At 34.2% G+C, this 17,508-nt stretch overlaps 2 protein-coding genes across 3 annotated transcripts; one reads left to right on the top strand and one right to left on the bottom strand.

The window, feature by feature from the left end:
- Positions 1-7,073: 7,073 nt before the first annotated feature.
- LOC145042965 (F-box/kelch-repeat protein At1g80440-like) lies at positions 7,074-8,314 on the top strand. Its single transcript, XM_078991494.1, has one exon. The coding sequence runs from the start codon at positions 7,136-7,138 to the stop codon at positions 8,192-8,194; it is 1,059 nt and encodes a 352-aa protein (XP_078847620.1). The 5' UTR covers positions 7,074-7,135; the 3' UTR covers positions 8,195-8,314.
- LOC145042964 (uncharacterized) lies at positions 8,202-11,880 on the bottom strand. 2 transcript variants are annotated; one of them, XM_078991493.1, is made up of 6 exons: positions 11,476-11,880; positions 11,307-11,386; positions 9,946-11,066; positions 8,839-9,530; positions 8,697-8,753; positions 8,202-8,607 (listed from the first exon to the last, which is right to left on the bottom strand). In XM_078991493.1, exons 3-6 carry the CDS (start codon positions 10,922-10,924, stop codon positions 8,362-8,364), a joined length of 1,974 nt encoding a protein of 657 aa, XP_078847619.1. In that variant the 5' UTR covers positions 10,925-11,066; positions 11,307-11,386; positions 11,476-11,880; the 3' UTR covers positions 8,202-8,361. The 2 variants fall into 2 exon arrangements, with proteins under 2 accessions (XP_078847619.1, XP_078847618.1); XM_078991492.1 differs by lacking the exon at positions 11,307-11,386.
- Positions 11,881-17,508: the final 5,628 nt, after the last annotated feature.

Genomic DNA, 17,508 nt, shown 5'->3' with positions numbered 1-17,508 from the left:
GAATGGTTTGGCAAATCAAAAGCTAAAGGCCATACAAATCAGATTACCATATAGGAGGCACATGAGGACCGGAGTGTTGTGACTAGTTCATTTCTCGTCAACTCTAGATTCAGATGTCTTAGATTCTTTTGTGTCTCATGAATTTGCGCTTTTTTTTTTCAAATTGCTTGCTATTCACTCGTGCAACCATTTCATATAAATAATGTGGAAAGTGTGTCATTACTTGTTGGTAAAGTCTATAGAGATTTTGTCATAGAAAATGAAGGTTATAGTTTTCTTGCTAACCTAATTCCTATCTTCTTGCCCAACTTTGATATTATTCTAGGCATAAATTGGTTGTTAAATAACCACGCAAAATTCATATGCTACAAAAAGATGGTACGCATCCCTTTCGAAGGGAAGGATCGTATTTAAGTCTACAGCGAACAAAGACCTAAAAAAAATCTTAAAGAAATTTTTTTCCTAAAATTCGAAGGGGTATTCTACTTATCTAGTCTATACAGTTGATATCTCAAAAGAGGAGAAGAAAACTGTAAATGACGTTTCTGTTGATAATAAATATCCTGATATTTCCCCGATGATTTGCCTGGACTACCCCTGATAGACAAATAGAATTCAGAAATGATTTTATATCTAGTGCTGCTCCAATTACCAAAGACTGCTATACAGAACGATAATATTTAGGTAGTAGTCGACCGATTAACTAAGAGTGCACATTTTCTTACCATGCGTGAAACAGATCCAATGGAGAAATACGCACAAGTATACTTGGATGAAACTGTTGCGAGACATGGTGTGCCATTAAAGATTATTTCTAATTGTGATAATCACTTCACTTCTCGCTTTTAGGCGAGTATGTAATGTGAATTGAGATCTCGTGTTGATCTCAGCAACACTTATTAGCCCCAGATAAATGGTCAGACGGAGAGAACAATCCAAACGGTAGAAAATATATACTGAAGGTATATCAAGCATTGTATGGGCGTAAATGTCATACTCCATTATGTCGGCATGATGTAGGACAGAAAGTACTTGGTGGTCCTGAAATGATTCAAGACACCATTGACAAAATTCAAATTGTACGAGAAAGAATGAAAGCGGCCCATGATCGACAAAAGTCCTATGCTGTAAAGAGAAGACGAACTATTCCAGGTGAGTGAATTCGTAATGCTGAAGGAATCCCCATGGAAAAGAATTATGCGTTTTAAGAAGAAAGGAAAGATTTGGTGGATATTCATGATGTATTTCATGTGAGTTATCTGCGTAAATGTTTGAGTATATATGATGAAACGGTTCTGTTATCCGAGGTGAAACGGGATAAAAAGAAGAGCCCAAAGAGATCATAAATGAAAAAACGACGAAATTGCGTAGTAAAGAAGTAGAGTTAGTACTTGTCAAGTGGAAACACCAACAAGGCCCAAATTATACTTGGAAAAAATAAGAATGAGTTGAGAACGAAATATCCCCATTTGTTTAAATCGTTGTGATTTCGGAGACGAAATCCTCAAAAGAAGAAGGTATTTGTAACATACATGTTCAGTTATCGTGTTATGTAATTTTAAAAATGAATAATATAATAAAATTATTATGTAATTTTGAGCGTTGAGTTCTATCTATATAGTTTTTCCTATAAATAAAGTAAATCTATGTTTAGAATCACTCGGATAATATTGAAAGTCTTATGAGATTTCAATCTAATGTCAAATATTGAAATCTAACAAAAATATAAAATTTAAAATAAGTAAAATTTTATTACTGAAATTTGTAAAGAATCTCGTTACAAACATTTAGGCGAAAACCTCATCGAAATCCGAGTAATAACGAAGAAGTTATGATTATTTGAAGTTTCGCGACAGAACCGGCACGACACCGTATGACGTAAAAAGTGAGTTTACGATAAACTATTTTTTAGCCTATATGATCTAAATGAAAGTTGTAGTATTCGTTAAACCGAGAACTTTCATAAACAGAACGTCAAAATCTGACTTCGTATGAGGAAGTTATGATTTTTCTAAGTTTCAGTATAGCAGTAGACAACTAAAAACTCGAAATAAAGATTGAGTGATTTTTAGCCGATGTAACCTAAATGAGAATCGAAGGTCTCGTCAATAGTAGTACAACAGTAAAAAGACAGATGAAAACGGAGATTGGATAAAGAAGTTATAAATTTTTTAACGGTCTTATCCTGTCCAGGCCTATTAAAAATATAATAATAAAAATAAATTCAATATTAGCTGATGGAGTCTAAACGAAAGTTGTAGAGCATAATCTCACCTACGCGTGGATATAAAGAACATCAAAAACGGAGTTCGTATGCAAAAGATACAAATTTTTAAAGTTTGGAAATTCGGAGTACGCCCAACGTACTCGTGTTCACGGTCTGAGATTGGCCACATCGCCTATTCCTCGCAATCAACACGTATCACGCAAGTTTGACACGTCCGATTCCACTCATCAGAGTACGCCTAACGTACTAAGTTGTACGCCCAGCGTAATGGCAAATAGAGTAGTACGCCCAACGTACTAAGTTGTACGCCCAACGTAGTGGTTGTTAGAGCAATGCACCCAGCGTACTCATAATTTACGCCCAGCGTAATGGGTGTTTCTGCCACTATAAATAGAAAACAAAGCCTTTTGGGTTTTTTTAGAAAATCTATTCCCTCTCACTCTCTACTCTCTTTTAAGCTACTTTTAACCCCCGAAGTCCTGGTATCATCCCCGGCACCCGAAGCAAGATGAAACGCTCCAAAGTTCCCAAGAAAAGCATATTTTCAAGTCGAAACTCTGCCCGTGTAAGGCCGGTTTTCAACTAAAATCCTCGGTTTCGTCACAAAAAGTCATATTCGGAGCCGAAGTGCCGCCTAAATTAATATCTTAACCCCCGTTTATTTCAAGGTGAGTTCAATATATATGAACAATTGTATGTTATGTGTTATATGTGCTATGTGCTTTTATGTGTTATCATATCGTGTTATTATTTCCGCTATTTTGATAGCAAAGTTGTACCTTTGGCCATGAAGTGTATGACATAAGCATCACTTGGGTAAAGGTATGTAGCCTCTGGCTGTGTAGAGCATGTCTCGCAAGAGAATGACTTCTACCCCTATGACATTGGCAGAAGGTTAGATAGGGTTGAAAGCCTGAAATCTACCAAAATGTTTAAATCAGAAGGTGTACGTCTTTTGTGTCATTTGGGCCGAAGCGTTATTGATGTATATCAAGTATGAAAATTGTTATGTCTCAGTGATTGTATATCTTTGAATCAAATCATTGATTGATATGGAAAGCTTGTCGCATGATTCACATATGTCTTTGTTGTTCCTTGTTCCTCTTTGCTTCTACCATATTGAAGTATATATATAGCATAACGTTATATTGTATCTATATTTGAACTCACCAAGCGTCACCGCTTACCCTCTCAATGTTTAACAATTCCAGAAGATAATCAATCAGTATAGTTATATACTGATAGAAGATTTTGAATAGTTTGAAACTATTGTATTTTGCACTCATGTATGTATAAAACTGTAGTATCCTAGGTAGTTATGTAATATACAACACTTTATAATAGTTGGTTTGTATCCAGTCGTTTGTAAACAAAATTATCAATGTAAATTATTATATGTGAATATGAATGTAGCATGTTTTGGAGTAATAATGTTTTAATTATGAAAGCGAAGGTCTTTCATTCAATGTTAAGGAAATCATAATTAGAAGATTGATGATGTGTCATGGAACCGAAAGGAAAGACAGATTCATTGAATATAACTTGACCGGAAATGATTATTTCTTTAGTGTAGATGTTGAGACACCGATACCATTTGTGATTGCAAAGGTTGTCGAGGAAGATGCAAAGAACAGATTGGGGTTGAAGTTTGTTGGTGTTATTAAGATGGCGATAACATAGAGAACCGAAAACACGAAGGTGAGAGTATGAGGGGTGTTTGATGAAGAGTTTGTTAAAGGGGGTGTCATGTTGGAGAGTAGGAAATTGGATAATATTTAAGAGGTGAGCGACCATGTGTAGGGCTTCTACCCAATAAGTGGGTGAAAGGTGAGCTTGAAACAAAAGAGTTCGAATGGTGTTGTTTAGAGTACAAAGCATACGTTCAGATTTACCATTTTGTTGGGACGTGTATGGGCAAGAGAAACGCATGTGAATACCATTAGTGTCACAAAGATGATGAAATTGTTTGTTATCGAGCCATTATCGCATTGGAAAATTTTGATATCGGATTTGAATTGGTTATGAACATAATCATGAAAATGGAGAAATTTAGAAAAAAAAACATCAGATTTATTTCGCAATGGATATATCCACACAAAATGAGAATATTGATCTAGAAAGATAACATAATATTTTATTCCAATATGGCTCATGATTGGTGATGTCCAAACATCATAATGAATGACATGAAAAGGAAAAGTAGCAGCAGTTTCAGACAAATTAAATGACAAACAGACATGCTTGCCAAGTTGACATGCATGACATAAGATACTAGGATCTTTTGATTACACGGGATAAATTTTTTGGATAATAAATAATGGAGGACTTGAGAGCCTGGGTGACCAATATGTTGATGTCACGCGGATGAACTAACACCCATAAATGCTTGAGGGAGTTGTTTTGTGAAGGAATAAAGCTCGCCCGTGCTGTCACATCGGATGAGAATTTGTTTGGTGAGGTAGTCTTTCACAGAAAACCCAAATTCGTCAAACTCAATAGAACATTTATTGTCATGAGTGAGTTTTTGAACGTAAATAAGATTTTTAATAATTTGAGGGTAATAAGGACATTTTTAAGACATAAGGGACGAACCCGGTGTTGAGAATTAGAAGTGTTACCAACATGAGTAACCGGAATACAAGATCCATCACCTACTATAACTGAAAAATTATTGAAATTATTTTTAATGGAATTTAGAATACCCGAGTCGACATGAAGGTGAGCAGTTGCCCCGACATCTATGTACCAATTTGTGGTGTCGAGATCCTGAAGATTCATAGTGATGAAAGATTGATGAAGAGTTGTGGGTTGATCCGCATAAAATTGGGCCTGTTTCCAATTAAAAGGCTAAAGTTGTTGAGGTCCAGCAAGAAAAGACTGATGGGCTAACTGCTGATTGGGCCAAGTTGGTTGCTGGCGAGAAGGGGACTGAGAAGTACTGGGCCATCTCATCTGATTTGGAGGAGGAAGCAACCCACAAATTCTTTATCAATTAGGATAAAAACCTAGCGACCGCTAGGGTTGTTTGCTGTTGGCAGGAAGGAAGACACACCACCATTATTTCGGTGGCTATTTCGCCCTCTGCCACTGTTTCTCCCCCTATCACCTCCCCGATTCCGAACACCATGGGAATTTCCAGAAAAAGAAGATTAAGGCTGCTGATGAACATTCAAAACTTGAAGAGAAGATGAAGAATCCGTGTGAGAGGCTTGAGGTATACGGTGCTGTTGAGTTTGCAATGTTTCTTCTATCAAGAGCATAGAACGCATCTATAGGAGAGTAGGAAACAGATTTTTGTGGAAAATTGTAGTAGTAATGTGATCAAACTTTGATGACAGACCATTGAGGGCCTAGGTGACTAGCGTGCGTTCCGAAACTTTAGAGCCAATATTGGCTAGAAGATCTGATATGGTTTTGATACGAGTGTAGTATTCCATGACAGTGGAATCACCGATAGTAATGTTTCTGAGTTGATTCTCGAGTTCAATTGCATTGGCTTCTTTGTTGTCATGGAAAAGATCTTCGATGACTTTCCACAGTTGAGCGGCTATTGCATCAGGTATCAAAATGGTTTGAATGAGAGGTTGGGAGAGAGTGCCGAACAACCATTGTTTGATGATTGAATCAGCAGTACACCAATCCTGATTAGTTGGTTTGTGATTTGTGCCATCAAGGTGACCGAAGACCTTATATGCAATACAATGGTTCTTAAAAAATTCACGCCAAGCATCATAGTTTAGCTTGTCAAGATCCAGAATTAGCGGAACATAGGTTTGATGTTGGTGATTCCATACATTTTATCAAGTGAGGTGGTCATTGAAGAGAAGAATTAAGAGAGAAAGTAAGAGATGAGAAGAAGATATTGACAAAGAGAAGTTGACTGTAAAAGAGGGGATCGATAATAGGAAGAAAGAGACAATGGTAGATTATTGGCGTGATACCATGTTGACAAATAATTTTCTCATAACATTCAATATAGCATTCCACCAATATATAATACAAACCATGGTAAAAGCTATTATTATGGGCAAAATATGGAAGGACCACACAAATACCAAAAATACAAAGATAATTTAAAATATAAAGCTATTGGCCAAAGGGTGTTTCAAAACCATGCCATCCGCCAGCTAAAATGCTAAACCTCCAATCCACTTACCCTAAGTTATGGTTACTTGGTTGCCCACTTTCAATTTTAATAATTATTGTGATCAATATTATAATTGGTTAATCAAGGTAAAAATATAAATTCGAATCCCAATAAAAAAATAAATATATAAGTTATATTTTTAAAGGTGATATAGTAAAATTATTATACGATGCATGAACTTTTTCTTAAACACTATTTCATGCAGCAAGATTCGAATTAATAGTTTTCCTGTTTAAAACGAAAACTATAAGCTTGCGTTCCCAACATCTTTTCTTTTATTTGATTCTTTTTTAAAATTTAAAAGTTTCTTAAAATTCTAAAAAAATTGCCGCCAACAAACCCTAATTTGTATTAGATCTATTTTAAATTTGAAATAATAAAACATAATCTATATTTTACAATGGAAACAAAATTATATATAGATATACTTTTTACTATTTTATCATTGTTATGCCAAAAGGCACTTTAATACCATCCATTATTTTGTTAAAGCACACCGTGTCCGTAACAAAAGAGAAAACCGTCAACTCGAAGAAACCAAAAGTCCAAAACAAAATACGGCCAATGGGTCCGTATCACGTCTCACCGCTTTCCGTTTAAACTTCTTTTCGTCTTATTATCCGATTCCCCGCCTCACTCACTCACTCAACTCAATACTTTCTAGAAGCATTCCACACCCTTTATTTATTTAACCTCCATTACTTCATTCTCACACATACTCACATACTCCATATCTCCTTTTTCAATTTCACTCCTAATTCATGGACCTCATACCAGGTCTCCCCAATGATGTCGGTTTAGAGTGTCTGATTCGCGTCCCTTACAACCACTTCTCCTCCGCCGCCTCCGTTTGCCGGAGCTGGAAGTCGGAGATTGACCTTCCTCTGTTTCGGAACCACCGCAAGTCCGCCGGGATGAGCCGTCGCATCGTCGTGATGGTGCAGTCGCGGCTTGATTCGAACATGAACCACGGGTTACGGAAGTATATAACTACACCGGTTTACCGTCTCTCCGTTTACGAGCCGGAAACGGGTGACTGGAGTGAGCTGCCGCCGATCCCTGGGTTTTCCGACGGGTTACCTTATTTTTGTCAGGTTGCTCCGGTCGGGTATAATCTTGTGGTGATGGGCGGGTTAAGCCCGGGGAACTGGGAGGCTTCGAATTTTGTTTTTGTGTATAACTTCGTCTCCACCACGTGGCGACGTGGGCCCGATATGCCAGGGAGTACAAGGTCGTTTTTTGGATGTGCGTCGGATAATGACCGGAGAGTGTTCGTCGGCGGCGGACATGATAACGAAAAGAATGCACTCCGGTCAGGGATGATGTATGACGTGGCGGACGATATATGGGTCATACTACCTGACATGGCAGACGAGCGTGACGAATGCAAAGGAGCTTTCCACCGTGGCAAATTCTACGTCATTGGTGGGTACAACACATCAATGCAAGGGAACTTTGGGACAAGCGCAGAAGCTTTCGATGTTTCCACGTGGCGATGGGAAAAAAAAGAAGATGAGTTCTTGGGAACTGACACGTGTCCGAGAACATGCGTGGACGGTGGTGATGATGTGATGTACATGTATCAAGATGGTGTGATCGTAGCACTGGATCATTCCTTTAAAACGAGGATCCCAAAGGATCTGGATAGAGTACATTGTGTAATCGGATGTGAAGGAAGGTTATTAGCCGTTGGATCTGTTGGATTTGGTAAAAGTCATGGGGTGTACGTGTTAGATCTGAAGAGCCACACGTGGAAAAAGGTGGAGACGCCGGAGGAATATTCCGGCCACGTTCAGTCCGGTTGTTGTTTGGAAATATAAAAAAATGTACAGAAACTATATATATAAATATATAATAGTTCAAATTTTGTTTTTTGAACATAACATAACTTTTTTGATTAAAGAATACGAATAAATATAAATAGTTTTGGATTTTGCTCATTGTTTCTGTCATTTCAGTGAAAATCATGAGAAACAGTGGGCAAAGTTTATTTTATTCTCATGGTGTTGTATAGAACTTCCCAAAAGATCTTGTACATGTGCTTTTTCAAGTACATGTTTTGAACTTTTTGTCTTCCTTGGAGTCCCATACGCTGTCGTTCTGATGGGTTTTTTAGTAAATATTGAAGGTTTTTGGAAAGAATACTTGTTCCTTGATGCCCAATTGGATGTAAAAGACCCGTTACGTTTTGTTCCACAATCTCTTTCGTGCCCCCTGAATCTGTCCCAAGCACCTAATCAAAACACACAAATTGTATAATTATAATTAGATATATAAAACTATAAAAGTCTAATTTTTTTTTACTAATTTAGAGTGACTTACTGGAATACCAAATGCCATTGCTTCAATTGTTACTCTTCCAAATGTTTCTCCAATCCCCTGTGCTTATCCTTATTCAGTCAATCGTATTTCATGTTTATTAAGTCAAAACTTTATAAGCAAAAAGTAAAGGTATAATTGTCACCTGAGAATTTATAACATAGACATCTGCTGCAGAGTAAAGAGAGGCAACACGTGTTGTTGCTGGGGTCCATAACACGGATTTTTCCAAATCCGAATGATTCGATAAGAACTTAAGGAGTGATTTTACGTAAAACACCTTATTGCTCTTTGACCCAACTGAACCAATTAAGAGCTTAATCTCTCCCCCCTGTTTTTTTTCCTCACTTCCTCTCAACATTTTCTTTAAACTTTCACCATGGTCAACCAATCCTCTTTGACTTTTATCAACTGTCAACTCTAAAGATTCAAGAAGCAAAAAATGACCCTTCCCAGGGTTTATACTGCTCAATGCCATCACAAGCATATCACTATCTTTGACTCCCATTTCTTCTCTGATTATTTTTCTTAACATCAATCTTTTTTCCAGCATCTTTTCAGCGGTGAATGCAGGGGTATTTAGGGAACAATTTATTCCAGCTACAAAAGCTAGCTCATCGTTAACCGAGAGTGGAACCAAAGAGGGTGGTGACTTGAATTCGATATTTTCTTCTTTACACCAATCCATCCATTGTTTAGATTGTGATTCAGAAAGGAAAACCAATTGTTTTACACGGTTTAGAACAAGCTTTGACCGGTCAAAATACTCGCGTCGATTCTCCATGATCCACCACACAAGCTGACGTGTCCCAGCCACAGAGTGATCAAGATATTGCTCTGTCATCATCACTCTAATTGTCATAAAAACTTAAAACACAAAGTTTATAAAAAAATTACAAAAGGTTCTTAGATCTCAGACTGTGTTTGACACACCACAGCTAGCTGATAAACTAGTTTATTTTTCGAGGTTTTTTAACTTGTCATGTTTGACAAACCAAAAAATAGCTTATAAGCCAGTTAATTTTTTTTTTTTAAAAGATACTTAGACTAGCTTTTCTGGAGCTTTTTTAAAATATTCCAAATATACCTTTAATTAATTATAGAAAACTCGTTATCCTAAATGTCCTTATATGCCATTTTATATATTTCAGCTAGTTTTAATTTTTTACCAAATGTCATTTTTTATCAGCTAGCTTTTCAGTTATCAGCTAGCTTTACAGCTAGTACGCCAAACATGGCCTTAGTTTCTTACCAATCCATGATGAGCATACAGCTGAACCTGCAATGACAAGATCTGCTTTCATGGCAGTTTTGAAGCTGACTTTATCTTTGTCTTCAAGAACCCTAATTTTTTTTCTTGCAAGTTCGGTTAGCAATCCACCTCTTCTGCTAAGAGCAACTACAGAAACAGTTGCTCCACAGCTTAAAAGCTCAGTTGCTAACTCCATCATTGAAAGTGGAGCTCCAGTCATTGATAGCTCATGGAATATCAAAACAAATTTTCTTGACCAAACAAGACGAGCAAATTGACTTTTCCTATCACACGTTCCTGATCGCTTTGTAGGACTCCATTCCAAAACTTTGTCTTCTATTGAACCAAATGGACCAAATAACATCCCATAAGTAGCATTTGTGTTAGGAAGTTGTTCTTCTTGAATTTCAAGATTCTTACTAATCTCAGTTTCCAAACCCTTTTTTTTATTACCACGTTTAGAGCTACGCCTTGATCTTTTAGTTCGTTTCTTTATGGGTACAATTGTGTGTGACTTTGGTACACCATTAGATATGTTCTTGACCATATTATTTGTCTTCTTTACATCAGGCTGATTGACATTGATCACAACTTGATCTGTGAATGAGTGGTTACTCACACTCAAATCCCTCCTATGAACTTGTTCAGATTTGGTTTTATCAGTTTCATCATTTGAATCATTTCCCCCAAAGATCCCTTCTTTGTTGTCACCATGAGCCCACCTTGATTGGATATAGAATCCAGCATAAGCCCAAAGAGTGATCAGAAGCAACCAAAGCACAATTCGGTTGCTTTTGAAACGATTAGTACCAAATCCACCTGTTCTTCCATCTTTTCTAGGGGTTCGACTGGAGTTTAATCTTCTAAATGAAGGGGAACCTCTAGGTGTTGATTTACCTGATAATAATGACTTTGAGACTGGGCGTGATGATTGTCTCCCTGAGTTTCTTTGCACATCTATTCGATTGTATTCATCCATATTTCCTTTCAATTGATTTCAAGCAGCATAAGATCATACCACGTCATTTCTGAGACTATGAGAGTATATATCCAACATTCTTGATATTAGGGTTTAAGCAGAATAATGAGAGCTTCGAAAAAATCAATCCTAGAGTTGCATCCTGCACAATGTAATACACATTGTTTCAGGTTATTTGACACAAGAAAGAATCATCATCGTCATCAGAGTTGACTAGTGAAAATTCAGTAAATATGTTACAAGAAGGTGCATAATGAATACTTAGTTAACGTCGATCATAATTAGGGAAAAAATTATTGCAGATTCAATTCTTTGTAAACATACAGCCTATAAGTTATTAACTTCAGGATCACATTGTAGATTTGGAAATTCAGGGTCTCACACAAATTATAGATTCCTTTGTCTGCGCTTTTGTCGGTAAGTGAATTGGAGAGTTGACTGATAATCGCCTCGCTTTTGAATCTTGAAGAACAAACTCAATACATATAATATGCTACGAGAATTTACGATTCAATAAAGGAAACAGAAAATCAGTAATCACGAAGACTTACTAATTTGCTGAATGCCTTTGATTCAATTGTAACGGGCGTTGAAAATTTCGGATAGATCGAGGAAATGATCTCTGAAGCTGAGCAAGTAGATCTTCTCAGTTACTTCCTGTTTAATCTGCAAAATTTGACTTTTCTTATACGGATCGATGTATGAACAATGCCACTTCAATCATCTGGCAAATTTCTAGAGGCAGAAACCGGTGAAACAGTCAGTTTTCCGGTTTCTGGCAGCTCCCAACTTCGATCACCAGTGGTGAAAGCAGCAACAAGTGTGATTCTTTTCTCCCCTTTTTAAGCTTGTAAAGTAGTTAAAAAACACCAATCTGCTATGGAGTTTGTGTGTGTTTGAGAGTGAGGCAGATGTGTCTGAAACTGAGGAAAGAAGTCACACGTGCTGAGTACTCGTGTCGACGGAGTTTTGACGGAAGAAGAAAGGTAAATTTTTGAGGAATAATTTACAATGAAGTCCCTTTCAGTTGTTTAATTGTTATATATAGCCCTTGTTACTTTAAATCCAATATCCAAAAAAACCCTAAAGTTTTAAGTGTTCAACCAATTCATATTTGATTCATCAGAAAGATCATTTTCATGTTAAAAAAATGTAAACATATTTTAATAATGCAAATAAACATGTAATTTTTCTATTTAATGACATGATCTAAGTAGAGATTTCAGTTTAAAGCTCGAGAAACCCTAAAAAAAACTTCATAAATGTATTTTAATATCGAGGATCAAACACATCAGTAAGATAACGATCAAGAAAGATAGTAGGATAGTTCTAATTTACCTCTTTTAATTGGACTACAAGTTTACAACCAACTAAAAATAATTATACCTAAAAGCTCACCATCCATTTTAAGTTATTCTTATTTAAAATCAAGATTGTAAAAATCGTTCGACGTTAGCTAATCGGTGGACTGGGGTTAAGGGATTAATCGGCTAGGCAGAGATTAATCGGGAACAATTAATTGCTAATTTGTTAGATTTTAAGAAATTAAATATGACTAATATCATATAAAACTTTATAAATGCCACTAATATCTTAACAAAATAGGTTAATATGATAAATACAACAATAATCATACTTCAAATAGTTTTTATTGAGATATAAATTCTTCAAAGTATTAAAATTTCATCTGGTTCTACTGTTTCAGTCATTGTGTATGCATGGATTAATCGCTAGACGCTTTCTAATCGGTCGAGTAGTGCTTAGGGATTAATCGAAGATTAATCAGGACCTAATCGGGATTTTTACAACACTGTTTAAAATGAATCTCTTTTAAGCATTTTTATTAAAAAAAATTATGGCTTTGTCCCTAAATATATTAGTATAATCTACATAATGCTTGCATCTCCTTCGTATACTTTCTTGTTATGTTATTAGAATGAATGATGTATTGGAGGATTCAATTAGAACTTTGTCATCATCACCAGAAAACCATCATAATATTATGCAACGGTTAATTTTTGGGCATTTTGTATCAATCTAAACAACAATTTTGTCAATATTATCAGTACAATATCTAAAATATGAAAAAAAGACAAGAGAAATATATTTTTATTAATAATCAAATTATAGATATTTAAAATATAGTTGTTATTAATATCTCTCATAAGCGAAGAAAATATAAGAAGTATATATATATATATATATATATATATATATATATATATATATATATATATATATATATATATATATATATATATATATTGTGTTTCTTTTACATGTTTATTCTTAATTTTCACATAAACTATCATCTTTAATTTGGTTTACAAAAACTTTTGTTAAACTTGTTTTATCAAAGGATATTTGATTAGGGATGAACATTTGGACTGGGGAACTGGTCGGAATCAGTACCGAAACCGAAACCGGATAGAACCAATCAGGATGGGATCGGGACGATAATTTTGTGGATTTTTGGAACCGGTAGGAACAGGAATCAGTAGAACCGGAACCGGTGGAACCGGCAAAAACCAATAGAACCGACAAAAACCGGAACCGTATGTTGCTATTTCCTGAGGACCGGTTCCAACATTGAAGACATGGCAAGAACTGGGAACTGGTAGAACCGGCGGTCCGATTCGTTTCTTAATTTCGGACGACTTCGGTTCCCGGACCAGGTCCGGTTCAGGCCGGTTCCAACCAGATCGGTTCCTTTGCTTATCCCTATATTAGATCAATAATAGTTAAACATACCAACTAAAATATTTCGTTTTTTCAAGTGTTCATTAGGTGTTAATAAAAAATATTATGAGCCAAGATATACGAATGACCGAGTATATAGAATTTTGTTTTCATAGTTAGAGACTTTTAACATTAAACCAATAGTATGAGGATGAAATAGGAATAATGATAATAGGTGAGGGAGACGTTTTAATTTAGAAAGACGATGGGCCCACAAAAGAATCTAGTTGGTACTGTAGCAGTTTAATTTTGAAAGTAGTACACGTTGACTAAGGCAAGTTTAATGCAGTGTTTATTGTTCGATGAATTTGATTTGTTTATTGGAATATTTTTTAAACGCTAACGTTCTTCACAAGCTGGCGAAAACCCACTAGATGTAACATAATTACATAAACATGAAGGTTCTAAATGAAATAAAGATATTGATGTTTACAAAGTTGTTTAGTCGACCCTGCTTTGTTATTATGAAGCAATGAAAATGAGGCTAACACATTAGAACTACAGAATATTGAAAGATAGGATGTAGAAAAATAATAAATATTTAATAGTAATTAGAGTTTTCAGATTGAGTGTGAATCTCTCTTTAGCCAAGCTTGGGTCTTCAAGAAGAAGACACATCTAGCCTTGTGTATATATTGGTGATTCAAGAAATTTTGTTATAGGGGTGTAGTGATTACCGATTAACTATAAATAGTCAATGTGGTCTAAAATTGGATAAGTCTAATTAAAATGGTTTAACTTGTTCCTAAATTAAGCTAAAAGCAACAAGAAAGTGTTCGGATCATTGACAAGATAAAAGTGAAAAACTAATAATGATTATATATATATATATATATATATATATATATATATATATATATATATATATATATATATATATATATATATATATATATATATATATATATATATATAGGGAGTGGTTCAAATGAGAACCATAAAAGATTAAGAACCTAAGAACTTCATTAGTTAATAAATATTTATATGATATTCTTGTTAAACATGTAAAAATCTTTTTTTATCTCTCTTTTCGATACAAAAAGAGCAAAATTGTAATTTTTGCAGTATAATATTTCCATTATTATATGTTCTCATATTTGACTTGGTAAGGCATGTGAAAGATATGGTGGGTAACCTATTGACCCATGTTCAAATCCTGGCACTACTAAGTCCTTGTGGCCATGGAGGTTCGCCTGCAGTTACTACAGGGCATGAGGCAAAGCCTCATGTTTGCAGCGAGGATTAGTCGGTGCGCGAAAGCTGGCCCGGAAACTCTCGTTAGGGAAGTTCCCTTTCCAAAAAAAACTTATATAAATTACAAGTTTATACAGTCCATTCGTAATTTATTTCACAAAATTCACAATTTAATACAAACCATTTTATACTAATTCACAAACTTAAAAAAATCAAAATTTCAAACCCTACTACCACCACCACCACATGCTGCCACCAACCACCTATACCAGCATCGCAACAATTATTTTCTTTTAAATTAGATCTGTAAACAAAGTCATGCATTAATAACATAAATACTACATTCACGGTCTAATAAAACCATTTATTTCACTCATTTTGAATTTAATGCAAAATTATTATTAAAACTAATGTATTCTTATATACTTATACAACGCAACAAATAAATATATTCAGAAAAAAATTAACAAAAAAATTTATACATAAATCATTCATATTTTAAATTGTGAATTTAATATATTAAGTCGTGAATAAAATTTACATTATTTCAAAAGCAAAAAAAATTATAAAATAATCACAGCTTAATGTCAATTCATTCACAACTTTATACAATCAACTCATAATTTAATACACAAAATTTACAGCTTAATATAGTCAATTCATAGTCTAGGAAGAAAATATACAGTTTCATGCAGTAAATTCACAGTTTAAAACACAAAAGTCATAGTTTAATACACAAAATTCAAAGTTTAATACACAAAAAGTATGCATCCATAACCATATTTTAAGCTTAACATTCTTTATATAGTCAATACAAAGTTTATACACAAAATTCATAGCTTAATACAAGTAACTTCATAGTTTCATACACATAATTCACAACTTAATCTAGTCAATTTACAGTTCAAACAGAAAATTCACAGCTTAATACAGTCAATTCGTAGTTTAAACAGAAAATTCAAAGCTTAATGTAATCAATTCACAGTTTAAAACACAAAAATGACAACTTAGTAGACTAAATTCACATTTTAATACACAAAAAGTAGTATTCACATCCATATTATCAAGTTAAAACACTTATTACAATTAATACACAATTTAATATATAAATTTCACAAACTAGTATAACAAATTTAAAGTTTAGTTCAAATAAAATTATACATTCACAAGTTAATAGCAGTTAAAACTAAGATTAACAAAATTATATGACAAATGAGAGATTAAAATATTAAATTCACACATTAACAGAAAAAAAAAATATAATAGAGATCTACAACAAATGCAAGTAGAAAAACATAATATCAACTTAAAACTTTTAATTCATAGTTAAATATAGAAAATTCACTGTTTAATACCCAAAAAAATATGCATTCAAAAGCATATTTTCAACTAAAGAATTTAATACAATCAATTCATAGTTTAATACAATTAATTCATAGTTAAATATACAAAACTCACAGTTTAATATAGTCAATTTACAATTTAAACAACAAATTCACAGCTTAATACATTCAATTCGCAATTTTAAACACATATCACAGCTAAATACACAAACTTCATACTTAAATATACAAAAAATATGCATTCACAACTTAATTCACAACTTAATAACTTACCAAATTTCATTGAGGCATTTCATCAAACACCTTGTGTGCATCTTTTTTTTTTTTTTTTCAGAACTTCCTTTCGTAAACACCATCAATGTAAACACCATACACACACCAGATCTAACCTGAAAATAGACAAAAACATCAGATCAGATGTCGATTTGGTGGTGTTTTGACCAAAAATAAGAGAGACAAAGACGAAAATGAGTTATACATGGGAAAGAGGTGACACATAACAGATCTGGTACAAATTTGACAAATATTTTCGCCGGTGATAGAACATTTCAGAGAAAAAAATAAGTTCAAGAGTTCTGGAACAAAACATTTGTATAATAACACCAAATTCTTAGATCTACATCAGATCTGAATTTATCTAGAGGTGGTCGGACATCTGGAGGCGGCGCTCGGTGTTGATGGCAAATCTAAAGTTGGGGGTTGTAGATATGAAGGCGAATGCACCAGATCTGAAGGTAAATGATTCAGATCTGAAGGCGGCGGCTCCGAATCTGAAGATTGTTGTATTCCGGCGACGACGACGGTGTCGGCGTAGGCGGTGGTGGTTGGCAGCGGTAGAAGGTAAGAGAGAGAGAGAGAGAGAGAGAGAGAGAGAGAGAGAGAGAGAGAGAGAACAAATCCAAGTCTAGATCTAATTTTGAATATAACGAGTATTATGTAAAAAGTGGGTTAAATTTAATTAGTTGGTTCTTAGGTTTTTAATCTTTTATGGTTTTCATTTGAACCTTATATATATATATATATATATATATATATATATATATATATATATATATATATATATATATATATATATATAGGGTTAGGTTCATGTGAGACGACCTAATTTTGTGAGACCGTGAGACGCATTTTTTTATTTTTTTTATTTTTTTAATTTTTTTAGTTAATTCAAGTTCCGAAAATAATAGTTAAAAATAGAATTTTTTGATTTTTCTATTTATTTTTCATTTTAAAATTATTTTTATAATATATCAGTGTAATATACTATTTAGAATATTTCACGTATTTTTCAAAAAAAAAGGGATTTTT

Source organism: Lactuca saligna, chromosome 4 (genome assembly GCF_052625555.1).
Source record: "Lactuca saligna cultivar CGN05327 chromosome 4, ASM5262555v1, whole genome shotgun sequence".
NCBI classification, from domain to species: domain Eukaryota; kingdom Viridiplantae; phylum Streptophyta; class Magnoliopsida; order Asterales; family Asteraceae; genus Lactuca; species Lactuca saligna.
This window is presented reverse-complemented; position numbering and strand designations above follow the sequence as displayed.

Coding starts and splice junctions, on each gene's coding strand:
- LOC145042964 (XM_078991493.1), bottom strand. CDS start 10,924: ATGGATGAATACAATCGAATAGATGTGCAAAGAAACTCAGGGAGACAA. Junction 9,531..9,945: donor TGTATGCTCATCATGGATTG/GTAAGAAACTAA, acceptor TGATGATGACAG/AGCAATATCTTGATCACTCT. Junction 8,608..8,696: donor CAATGGCATTTGGTATTCCA/GTAAGTCACTCT, acceptor TGTTTTGATTAG/GTGCTTGGGACAGATTCAGG.
- LOC145042965 (XM_078991494.1), top strand. CDS start 7,136: ATGGACCTCATACCAGGTCTCCCCAATGATGTCGGTTTAGAGTGTCTG.